A 12,209-nucleotide genomic window follows, 5' to 3' on the forward strand; every position below is an offset into this window, starting at 1 on the left:
GTTATTAGGAATTGAAGGTACGAATGTGTTTGATTATGGTTGGTGCCTTGGTGGATCTTTCTGTCTTTGAAAACATCAGATGTCTTTCTTGCTTACAAAGTTTTTGACTGCAGCCTCTGGGAATAGAATTATAGAAGTAGAGGAGAAGCTTATAAGCCAAAGATAAGATTGCACTACATTAGCCCATTAGGAAACAATGATACATTTACAACAAAAGTTTCTTGCTAAGAGAGCTGAAATCAAAAGCCACACACAAAACGGCCAGAATTCAAGAATAATAATACACAAATCCTTTGCACCCACATATACCGAAGTCCCCAGAAGGAAACTTCCAAATGCAAGCTTCAAACACACGTAGAAGTCCCTCCATGATGGCTCAAGTACTATCCGAATCCGAACCCGACCCGAAAAAATAAATGGATATGAAAATTGACCTGAACCCAACTATTCGGATTCGGGTCAAACCCGACCGATTCCCTGCCCGATTTGGCTATTTGAAAGATTGTGATGTACTGATGTCCCATTCAAGTGAAATATCGACCCGTATACAACATATCATATCGGGCAGCAAGTGAAATGTACGATATATTCCGACATTCACAGGCAGTGTGTAGAAGAGAAGAAGAGTTGAAGAGAGAGAGAGAGAGAATGGAAGTGAGGAGTTGGATAAAAGGTGACGAGACAGCAAAAGAAATGGTTGGAAGAGTTTTAACAGAACGACCCTTACTACTTCTCCCACCACTTCACCGAGTCCCACTTCGGGTTGGTAACGTTGTGGAAATACTTGGCCCTTCTCCTTCTGCCAAGACCCAAGTCTTAATACAGGTTTATTCTCATTTCTCAACCACCCCCCACCCTTTTTCTGTTCAAATATATAATTTTATGCTCTCATTACTCCAAATATGTTATATGTAGGCTGCAGTTAATTGCATTCTTCCTAAAGAGTGGAAAGGTGTAAACTATGGTGGTTTGGAGCGTCTAGTAATGTACATTGATTTGGATTGTCGGTTCGATATTCAACGCCTTTCCGACTCACTAAAACATCATATAAACCAACCCAATGGTAACTAACTAACTAACTAACACTTAACACAATAAAGTTTTTGACATTTGTTTCAAATATGTTCAGAATTTAGACATGAGGATCTGCTGAAGCGAAACTCCACCACGTCTACATCTGTTTTTGATGACGAATTATATCTATCTTGCATGAGGCGCTTCTTATATGTTCGCTGTTACAACAGTCTTGAATTTCTAGCCACTCTTAAGGTGTGAATTTCTATAACGCGCTTAACATATGTGTATAGGAGTCAACAAGGATTATGTGTATTATGTAACTTTATTCTAGTAAGTTTTACTATGATTACTCATGTCTGCATGCTCATAACACTATCTTGTGCATTACAACATGGGTAGTCAGTTCAAGTTATGGTTCCCATGTTCATTTCGATATTCCAATTATGTGTTTACATTTAAGTATTACCAGGTGGATGTTGATTGTTAATTGCATTTTGTTATTGTTCTCCTTGGATTTGTAGACATTACGTTTTCGCCTCGAGAAGGAAAGAGAAGCACATGGTGTTGGCGTTCACTTGCTAATGATCGATAGGTACTTCCCACCTGCCAATTTTATGTATACGGTAGTTTCTGTTTGCACCTAATTTCTATCCAATCTTGTATTTTTCCTATATATAGACTTTTATTAATTTATAAGGTGCCCATTTCTTACTATTCACACAGTACTCTTTTGTTTTTTGGATTATAATATAACAGTTCTTGATGTGTTTCAGTAGTTTGAAGTCATAATTTTAATTGTCGTACAAGTTGGCTAAATGGAATGTTGACGATTTATGAGAAAGGAACAAGGTTACTGTAAAGCAATCCTAAGTTGTCTTTCACTAGACTAAACGGTGACCCACAAATTCTTATCCACCTTAGATGTTTTTAAGTAATTTCGTTGTGCAATCAATCCTTCACATAGGTGCCTTTTTCTTAATGTTGCTAAAGTATTGTTCTCAATATGATCAAACTCCCCTACTTCCAAAGGAGATCACGGAGTTGTTCTGCTGCTTTGCTTCTCTGCATCCAAGAAATTTTGGAACTGAGATTGGCTCTTAGAAGAAATTCAAAGCAAGATACATGTGCAGAACCTGCTCTCCCACCCATTTGTCCACAAGTGGAGTTTCAACTCTTCTATGTCCATTTGGATCTTCTAGATGAAGTTAATCGCATAATGGAAATTGACACTTTTACAAACAGTGGAGGTTACAAAAACTTATATTTTGCAATTGCTCTAAGGAAGTATTACATTTCTAGATAGTTTTGTATACTATTGATATTTAGAAACTCATGCTAAAAATCCAAATTGAGGACGACGTGTTAATTTTTCACAGACTGGTGCAATGTTTGTCATATCTTTTTACTTAATTTTTTGAAGTATGCAACCTTTAGTTATTTTACATTCGCTAATCTTGATCTCATATAGTTCTTAACTTCTTATTGATGATTGAGATTGCTAAACTCTGAATTATACCCACTTTTGAAATGATTATTTAGACATAAGTTTTACTTCAGTAGCTGAATATTTGCATTGCTTTTCCTCAGTATCAGTGCTTTTTATTGGATGGATCGAGCTTCTACACCTGTATCACTAGGGAATGATAAAAGGTAGTGTTGTTATATTAGAATTTTTAGCATTGTGCTAATTTGAATGCAAAAGCTTTGATTTTTTGGATCTCGGACTCGTTCTGTTTTAAGGTCTGTCATCTTATTCTTATGTTAGATTGTTGCCATCTTTCCACTTATTGGAAATCTCAAGGGCTAAGCAAGAGACTATAAATGAGGCCTTTTTTTTTTTTAAACCTTGCTGTTATTATCTCTTCCAAGGTAATTTCTCCAAAAGGTATATTTTCGAGGAAAGAGTAATTGCCATTTTGGATATGGGGGCGCTTCCTTTTTTGTATTTCTAGGTTCTGATTTTTTGACATTATCTTTTGATTTGATTTTTTCAATGACTGAATTTGAAGGCCTAGATTTATCTTATGTGATATCCTTAAAATGGGCCTAGTACCTATAACCTCATGTGGCAAAGTAGCACTCAATCACTTGAGAGCCCCTACGGAATCTAGGTGTACTGTGTTTCTTCCTTGTGCTTTTTCGGTCAAATGTGAAATACATTTATCATCAGACAATTTATGATGCATGTGACATAGTGCATCTCTTTAGCCTTCAAATTCTGGTGAACTAGCAACCTCGCATTGCCATGATGAGTTTGTGAAGACGGAAATTTTCCATTCGGAAGAGTACACACTTTGCCACAGAAGAAATCAGTCTTGGTGTTGCTATTTAAGATTCACTGGTGTGAGACCGAAGGTCATATGATTTTATTTTCAAGGAAATTTGAAAACCCTGTCTGCAGTCCTTAATTCTAGGTCGTGAAGCAGAAGTTGTGAGAGAAGATATGTAAAGGCATCTTGAGTGAGGATACAAACTGAATATAGAGTTGAATGCATAAACAAATTGGTGTATGAACATAGTAGTTTGACAAGACAAATTATTCTGAGGCAATAATGCTGTTGACTTCATTTACTGGAGGAAATGAACAGAATATGCATCTACCACAATTGTAATTAGCAATGCTTACTTGTAGAATGGACCCTATATGCTTGATCTCATGGCCACAATGACTAGCCAGTGCATGTTCATGTGGGATAGTTTCAGGTTTTGAGACCTTCAAAGCATAAAAGCAGAGTTTATCTATTTGTCATTGTTTTTACATGGAAGTGAACTTGTAAAGTGACAAAGAGGAAAATGAAAATATTTTCTTCTGTTATCCACATTTTTCATTTTCCCCCCATACATTAAACTTAGAACACCCTTCATTTGACTGTTTTGGCTTTTTCTTTGCAGTTGGTTATCTTTTCTTCTATCACCTTCAATTTACTTTCTCCTAAATTCATTAGAACTTAATATCTATACTGTGTTCATTTTGTAGGAGGAATTTGTCTCTTCATGCTGTAGTGGAAACCGTAGTTCAGGAAATCCAAAAGCTTCTCCAAGTGCAACCAATGCTAGTTTTATCTACAAAAGCAACTATATTAGGCGAAGGTTCTTTGACAAGCGCTCACAACCGGTTAGATTCTAAATTGCGTATTTGGTCTCCTTTGTTAAGTAAATTTTCTTTATAAAATTGGGAAGCAATTCTGGTTGTCTATTAATTCTCGTTATCTTGCACATCATATTTTCCTTTCGGGTTTTCGTCATGAATTTATTGCCACTAATACTAATTCCAAAGATTAAGAACTTTTATTGGAAAGGAAGTTCTGCTAAAATAAAAGCATTAGACGACATAAAATTGCCAGCGTTTTCTGATACTTCTACCACGCAAAACTTGTATGGAAATCGGCTTCTCTTTAAATTGCATGTGTTGAACAACCAACAGCCTTCCCTTGATACTTATCTAATCTCTGAATTCTAACAAGCTAAAACTCCATTCCAACAGGAATTTCAGAAAATTGTCTTCTCTTGACACCACGGATTTGGTAAGCTCGAGAAGCTGTCAGAAACATTCATATCGTGAATACATGCCTTCAACCTGGCAGGTAATTCATTTTTCATACATGGCTGCATATGTGTTTTCAAATTATTTGGTTTCTGGATTTAAAGAAACTTTTTTACATATACGATTAATGTTCAGTTATAGCATATCTATGGCGATAATAGCTGTGAGATGATTATTCTACAGTGTGTGAGCTTACGATTTAATACACAACACTGTATCTCGAAGTGTAGAATTCTAGGACAAGATCTTCTTGACTGTGTATGAATGATTATGAACTTTCTATTTCCAACCTTATTCCACCAAAATACACCTGTGGGTAGCAGGTGCTTTACATCCATATAGGCAAAAAGGAACTTAAAATTGGTGCTAATGTGTAATCACCAGTGTCTTTATCTACTAATCTCAATTGTCCTCAGTTGTTAATTATATCCCTTTTTCTTTTCTTCTGCAGATTTTTGTTACACACCGGGTACTCGTGCAAGTGTTAGGTATGATGTTCTTTCATTTTAGTAGGACAGCCGTCTTCAAAAACTAATGAAATCAACTAATGACTTGTTTCTTTGCAGATGAAGATCTTCATAACAGCAAACATCAAATTCAGTCAACATATGTGTCTCAATGGTTGCTTCCATCTCTTAGTTTCCTTGACAAGTTTAGAGTGAAAGATGTAAGGACAAACATGCTTGCAAATTTTGGAAATATTTAATTTCAAAATGCCAACAGCAACAGTCTTTTCTATCATCGTCTAAGCTACATTGTCACGAATACATGTGTTCAGATACGAAGTGTCTTTGACACGGCGAAATATAAAAAATTGAGGTATATCACATACAGTATGTGTCCGTGGTGTGTTCGACACGGACACTTGGATATGTATTCGATACGGATTATTTTTAAAATATAGCATGTCCATGTAACATAGATCATCGTAAATTGGACTTCTCACTGTTCTATCGTTTGTCACCATGCAGGCTGGTATCTATATGGTTAGCTGAAGTGCATCTAAACCAGCCAGAAGAAAGTTTAAATCTGAAAATTTATCCGTATGATGTCGTTTACTGATTTATGGACTGGTTTGACTTCTCTCATCCTTATTCCTCTCTTATTTTCGTATAATTTTTTCTGCTCTTCTGTATAGATCTGCCCTGTTAATGTTAAATCTATGGTTAGAGGCTAAAGTTTACTTGAGTATTCAAAATGAGAGATATTGGAATTCTCTTATAGAAGAAATAAGATTTCATGCGAAAGGAAAAACTGTGTACTTCTTCAAAATGGATACCATGAGATATAACTGATTGTTTTTGCTACTTCAGACCGCTGTTTCTAGTACCTGGTTAAATAAAAGTTGACCTACCAAAACATTTGAGGTTCTACTATTGACAAGTTTAATATTGAATTAATTCAATGACTTCTCATATAATGTTGACAGTGTAATATTTCCAAACTGAAACTGCATGGTCATAATGTTAGCTATTCTAGTTAAGTTAGAACTGGAAGGTAGTGATGTTCTCAATTCCATTTTCTGATGTAGAACCTTGTATATTATGGATCAAATCAGCGATCAGTCAAAACCCTTAGGTTCACACCAATTGTTTCATTTGGATCTTCACAATTTACACCTCGTTGTGAAATGCGGTCCATACACTTACATATATGAAAACCGAACAAACAAATATCCGAAATGTATCATAATTTCAAACACACACCTGAAATGCATATTCAATAGTGTAGTTGGTGATAATACACTTCTTTTTTTCTCTACAACTCTTACGTTTTATAGCATGAATTCAGTTTACCTATAGGTTTGTTTAGATCTCAACCTTCCTCTTTACAAGTGATTTGTGTTGAACTGGGAATTGAAAAACCTAAACGTGAAGGAAAGGGTGATGGAGAAAAGGTTTTATCGCCCTTCATGCAGTCCTTGAATGCTGGCTCAACACTCTCTTGTTTTATACAGGGAGATTTATAAGGGGACTTGTTTGTTTGCCTGCAAAGCACCACAATCAATCTGTAAACCACTAAACCACAAGTATAGCTGAAACTTCCCGGACAAAATAAAGATGAAAAAGTATCAGAGTTTGAGGAGGGAAATAAAATGGTTTACGAAAGCTCCATTGAAAGTCATTTGAATATCATAAAGGATAATTGTTGGAAAAAGTTTTATACGATATACCTGTCACGGCGTTTCTCAAGAAACCTCTGTAAAAACTGCTTTCTTGCAATTTGAAGTTCTGTCGCATCCACATCCCAAAAACGAAACAAAAATAAAATTCAAAGAATACCAATTACACCAATTTTTATTTATATTTTATATTAACAGACCAATGAGAAAATGAGATTGGGAAGTTATAGCAATTATTTCGTTTTATCCTTAGCTTTTGCTTCAGGGTCGAACAACTTTCTTAGCGGGACTACTTCAGCTTTTTACTTTTTTCTTTTAATTTTGATGAGTTGCTTTCAGAAGTTTAAAGAGGTGAAAAAAAAAAGGTTGGACATAAAAATGCTGTCGTTGTAGGCATGTCTGTATATCGTATGTCCATAAATAAAGTGTGTTTCGGCAATAACTTGTTTCAACACAACAATAGCAAATGATAAAGAAAGCACAAAGAAACAGAATAAATTTGATGTTGGGAGAGATGAAACTGAACCAAGACAATGGCTGCCTAGTACCTAAGATCTATTATTTAGGGATCAAGTTTCAACGTAGTTCACATTATTTCACATTATGAGAAAAAATGGTTTTTATATGAATGAAGAGGTTGAGTCCTCCTAAGAGGACTGTGTTTATTTGTGTTACAAGAATTGTTATCTCTTTGAACTTTTACCCTTATCTTTCTACAATAATGAACCTGGACATATTCATAAATAGACCAGTTATTGGGTGTAGCTAGGATTAAGTCCTTGGGCTTAATTGATTTGGGCTGGATTCGTGGGCTTAATGAGCCACAAAGTGGGGGTCTATACATCGCCATCTCTTTGGTGGATGGGCAAAGAAGTTAATATAAAAAAAAAAAATAGAAGAACATCGATTTAAAAGAAAAAAAATAAAATAGAAAAAATGTTATCAAGTATTGGCGTGCGTAATCTCATTGTCAAAGGCGACAATAGGCAGTGACAGGAGGTGAAAATAGGCGAAAATTATTGGCAACAAAAGACGGAAATAATTAGCGAAAATTATTGGCGGAAATAATTTGTGGAAATTATTAACGGAAATTATTAGCGGAAATAACAATACAAGAGTATATAAAATTTTGGCAAATAAATGGTTGAAAGGAAAAGGAAATAGAAGTAGTGTGTACTTGCTATATTGTAAAAGTGGAGAGAGAATGAGTGGAAAAAAGACAAAACTAAAAAGAAATATTAAAAATAATAGATCTTAAAAAGTGTTGTCATGTGTTGGCTATTGGTTTGATTGAAACAGTAAATGACTAAACATGTAGAAGGAATGGTAGGGCCGGCATTTGTTATTGATTATCTAAAATTTTGTAGTGACTTTGGAAGAAGAGTTAGGTGTAAGATCTGCCATATATTAGGAAATAGAAGTGGGTTGTTATAAAAGTAGTGAAAAAGTAATGTGGACCACAGTATCCTATTTGGAAAATATTTGTGCAAGTAAAACAAGCAGTAGGACCGTCTTATAAAATATTGGTTGTCAAAGCATAAAAGAAATTGGTATGAGGTGAAAAGTAGAAAGGAAGTGTAGGGCTGGTCTAATAAGTGAAAGTAGGAAATGTCTTTATCAAACTGTATAATTCATTGAGTTGGAAGTTGGTAAGTACGAAATTGGTAGGGCTGGCTATGACTTCCCAATATGATTAGGACCGGCTAAAAGTCGTTTGGGTAATGAAAAGTGTCATGGTACTTGATTGCTTATATATTAAGTAAGGGTCCATGGTTAAAAGAAAGTAAAATAGAAAGGTAGCGCAGGCCTACTAACTTAGTATATACTAGGATATGCCCGTGCCTACGGCCCGCGAGACCTCGACGCGCCTGCCGCGCTACCCCCGACAACTCGTTGCGCCGAAGTTCGGCAAGGCCAGCCGTGCCTTTGGCACGAAACAACTCGTCACGCTTTCGGCGCGAAACAACTCGTCACACCTTCGTCAGCAAGGCATATGTCGCCGGGCGCTTAAAAACAACTCGTCGTGGGCGCAAAGACCCGATAATTGCCTATTATCCATAAGCCTAATAGCATCAATTAGGTCACCCAATCAGGCAAGCATCCATGTCAAATTTGAGGCCCAACAGGTTTATAAGTCCAGCCGCAATTGTTGACTTTTGACTGATTTTTGGATGTCTACCCCCATTATTACCATTTTTTTTTAATTGAGCCCATGCTCATGTTTCCAAGCCCATAAAAAATTCAACCCATAAAAATTTTGTCCAATGTTGACTCTTTTTGTGGGGGTAGGTGAGGTGAGAAAACCTTTTAACTCATCCCATAAAAGCTTTTTAATTCACCCTCTATAATTTTTTAGTGGTTATAGTTAGGGGGTGTGTCGACCACATCGTACCTTATGACGTGGAATATGTCTTCCTACTCATTTCTGTTTTATTAGATAGATATTTTATGCCGTACGACACTTATGAACTCGAGGCGCCTTCAGCACTATCTAACATGAACTCTATCTCCTCTACCAGTCCAATTGGTCATTATCCATAAGCCCAATAGCATCAATTGGGCCAGCCCTATATGCATTACCATGTTAAATTTGGAGGCCCAACAGTTTATAGGCTTGCCTAGTGTTTATAAGCCCAGCCGCAATTGTTGACTTTTGAGTGATTTTTAGATAGATCACATGGATACTGATTTGGTTTAACAAAATTACACAAATCCCAAAATCACTTGGATTCGCCATGTCATATTTTGTGAGGAAGATTTGTAGCCGCCGGATGGGCCCTTCGGGCCCCACACCGTTCTGTTTTGTTAGATAGATATTTTATCCAATTTGAAAGAGAAGTAGAAAGAGTTTAAATAGAAGTACCGGCCAAGTAAAGTTGTGTTGTTGTGGGACCGGTTTTTAATGTTTATTAGGAAGGGACAAACTATGTAGGGTCAGTAAAATAAAGGAGAGGAGGTTTATTGGGAGACGGTGACCAGGCGCTAAGAATCCTACTGCACGAGGGAGTTGGGCTTAGAGTCCTTGTTAAATAGAAACACCAGAAGTCATGATAAATACACGTTCCACAAGGGGATTATCATATATAAACAGATTAAATAAAAAGAAAGTGAATAGAAGCTAAGAACGAAAACTGTGAGAAGGATAATTATATTGTTTGTTTGTAGATTTTTCTAAAAATTATATTGTTTTTTCGTAAAAATTAGGTGGTATATGATTACTATAGGGATGCCAAATCTGGAAAAGGAATTATAAAAGAGGGTCCCAAAAACGCCGGAAACCATAGGGGGCATTTTTCTTATCTGTCGGTGAGCTTTTATTGCTAAAACATAGGGGACATATAATTATCTGTAAATATGAATCCCGATTAGTATGATTATAGAAGCATTACCTGCTTTTAGCTCACAAACAGATGGTAATTTCGCAGAATAGAGCGGTTTTAGTGGGTCTGTGCTGGTCAGAGGAGATAGTGAGCTTTCACCAGCAAGTAGCATTATTGCTTGAACCTGTAAACCATTTAATAAATTCAGAGTTTGATCTGCAATATGTCATCTATGAAGGAAGGACCTAACTAATTGTGGGATCTTGAAAACAAAGAAAAGTTTTAGTACCCTATCCATAGGAACATTGTCATACACATTGACATCCCCAGAGTAGAAAATTGTGAGTTGTGGAGTGGACGACTTGTTGAAGGATGATGCTAGGGATGCTGTATTAGTCCTGTAGATCATAACAAGGACAACATAATGGTCATATTGTCAAATGCAATTGTACATGGGGAAAAGGTATATATCACTTCAAAAGTATATATCTACTTCATAATGGACTAATATGAAAAATTCAATTGTTTCTACTTGAAAACGTAAAAATATTCACTTATTTGAGTTATTTCTACTTTGAAGGTACTTCTCACTTCCAATGCTATCACAGAAGATGATGAATTAGTGAGAATCTGCAAGTGCTTAGGAGCAAACATTCAATTATACATGCATGGGATATGATACTTTGCATGTTGTAAGTATCATCCAGTTACTTGTTTTCAGATGGAACATAGCAACTCTGTGTTAGGTTCATCATTAGCAACCAATGCCAACTCAGCTTTTTATGGTAATGGACTCTGTTAAACTGTAATGTAAATCCTTTACCTGCTTCCAGGAAGTAACTCTTGCTCCAGGAAAGACGGATGCCAGTGAAAATTAGTATCAGATTTTGGTGGAAATAACCCGCGGGGTCGAGACCTTTTCATAACTTCTGCTTCTTGTTCATTTGCCTTGCCAATGCCATGCTGAGTATTGGGATGGAGATATTTTCTAAACAACCCAATGGTCTCATCAGGCATGCTCTCTCTTTCTCTTGATTGAATACTTCTTGTGGGGTTGGTGTTCAGGATTTCTTTCTCCACATATGCAACAATTGGGTCATGGTTGTTTTTTCTTCCGTGAGTCTGTGCCATATAGGCGAACTCCTCTCTTCCTGCCAAGACATGTCACATTTGAGATTCTATGTGCATGTCTTAAGGGGAAGGAGTAGAAAATGTACCACACAGATTAGTTCCTAATCTCTTACATCAATTTAACTCGGTAAATACCTCTTTCATATTTGATAGATTTAGTAGATTTGTTGTGCCGAAAGCTGATAAGTGAGATTGTTTATATTAATACAAAATAATCTTGTTCAACAGTCATATGGTAGCACATTGCTTCCTTGTGGTGATCATGCCATTACAAGCTAGGGAAGTTTCTTTGCTAAATGATGGGCGAACTAGATTTGGTAGGGTACTGAATAGTTGTGTCAGTGAACATGCTAAACAAGACACGGTTCGTAAACTTAGGAAATCTGTTTGAATTCAAGTGAAAGAGTTAAAAGTTAAAATGCATAACAAAAAGTTTTTATGTGCATTCATTGTGAAGACCAATTTTTTGAAGCCAAGGATCTTCTATATATGCCTTTCCTCGAAATAGAAGTACAATAGAGGCTTAAACTCATTATTAAATAAGCCCCCGGAAGGCTCATCAACTCCAAAAAGACACTAGCCTGAAGGCTATCACCGATGTGCCATTTTGAGTAGATCAGTATGGGTCTGCCTTAACTTTCTAATAACTTTCTAAATATTTCAAAAAAAAAGAGAGAAGAAGGCCCCATTAGAGAAAAGAGTTTAGGAAATAAAAGTATAAAACCAGCATAACAATTAGAGAACTCAGGCTTGAGTAAAAGGAGTTGTACATACTTGAAATGTATGAGCTAGCTTGAGCCTTCAATTCCAAATAACAATGTTAAGAACTTAAGAATGTTGGAGGTTTTAATGAAAGAAGAGAGTGAGAGCTTTGACAGGGTCGCCAAAGACAACGAGAAAACTTGCTTTTGTTGCTGGCTATCTTTGGATTTAACACCATACGATGATACAAGTAAATAAACCCTTGGTTATTTATGAACTTAATACACGTGTTATAAAACTTCAACTTTCGAGAGCAATTCTACACTTAGTGCTTGCTTCCCAAACTGTTGCTAAAATTTAGGGAGAACTAGTT

The 12,209-nt window shown here is 36.1% G+C and overlaps 2 protein-coding genes across 4 annotated transcripts; one reads left to right on the top strand and one right to left on the bottom strand.

Moving 5' to 3' along the window:
• The first annotated feature begins 552 nt into the window (after positions 1-552).
• On the top strand, positions 553-11,279 carry XRCC2 (homolog of X-ray repair cross complementing 2 (XRCC2)). 3 transcript variants are annotated; one of them, XR_015198681.1, is made up of 12 exons: positions 564-825; positions 916-1,063; positions 1,130-1,269; positions 1,539-1,609; positions 2,605-2,667; positions 3,995-4,132; positions 4,502-4,601; positions 5,013-5,049; positions 5,128-5,228; positions 5,533-5,634; positions 10,584-10,695; positions 10,837-11,279. XR_015198681.1 is itself a non-coding variant. In XM_086566046.1 (10 exons), the coding sequence occupies exons 1-10, from the start codon at positions 577-579 to the stop codon at positions 5,554-5,556; spliced, it is 1,071 nt and encodes a 356-aa protein (XP_086422172.1). In that variant the 5' UTR covers positions 564-576; the 3' UTR covers positions 5,557-5,815. The 3 variants fall into 3 exon arrangements, 1 of the variants encoding a protein (XP_086422172.1); XR_015198682.1 differs by lacking the exons at positions 916-1,063; positions 1,130-1,269 and having other exon boundaries at positions 553-825; XM_086566046.1 differs by lacking the exons at positions 10,584-10,695; positions 10,837-11,279 and having other exon boundaries at positions 5,533-5,815.
• LOC147490978 (protein TIFY 10A-like) lies at positions 6,235-11,134 on the bottom strand. The gene is made up of 5 exons (XM_086566047.1): positions 10,827-11,134; positions 10,293-10,401; positions 10,073-10,187; positions 6,735-6,792; positions 6,235-6,548 (listed from the first exon to the last, which is right to left on the bottom strand). Exons 1-5 carry the CDS (start codon positions 11,132-11,134, stop codon positions 6,377-6,379), a joined length of 762 nt encoding a protein of 253 aa, XP_086422173.1. The 3' UTR covers positions 6,235-6,376.
• Positions 11,280-12,209: the final 930 nt, after the last annotated feature.

This window comes from Coptis chinensis, chromosome 6 (genome assembly GCF_015680905.1).
Source record: "Coptis chinensis isolate HL-2020 chromosome 6, ASM1568090v1, whole genome shotgun sequence".
Lineage (NCBI taxonomy): Eukaryota > Viridiplantae > Streptophyta > Magnoliopsida > Ranunculales > Ranunculaceae > Coptis > Coptis chinensis.

Bases quoted from the DNA above. Each gene is read 5' to 3' on its own strand.
- LOC147490978 (XM_086566047.1), bottom strand. From the start codon at position 11,134: ATGGCACAGACTCACGGAAGAAAAAACAACCATGACCCAATTGTTGCA. The intron at 10,402-10,826 runs GTAAAGGATTTA...TATGATCTACAG, and splicing joins GAGTTACTTCCTGGAAGCAG to GACTAATACAGCATCCCTAG. The intron at 6,549-6,734 runs GTATATCGTATA...GGTGCTTTGCAG, and splicing joins CTTGAGAAACGCCGTGACAG to GCAAACAAACAAGTCCCCTT.
- XRCC2 (XM_086566046.1), top strand. From the start codon at position 577: ATGTACGATATATTCCGACATTCACAGGCAGTGTGTAGAAGAGAAGAA. The intron at 4,602-5,012 runs GTAATTCATTTT...TTTCTTCTGCAG, and splicing joins ACATGCCTTCAACCTGGCAG to ATTTTTGTTACACACCGGGT. The intron at 5,050-5,127 runs GTATGATGTTCT...GTTTCTTTGCAG, and splicing joins GGTACTCGTGCAAGTGTTAG to ATGAAGATCTTCATAACAGC.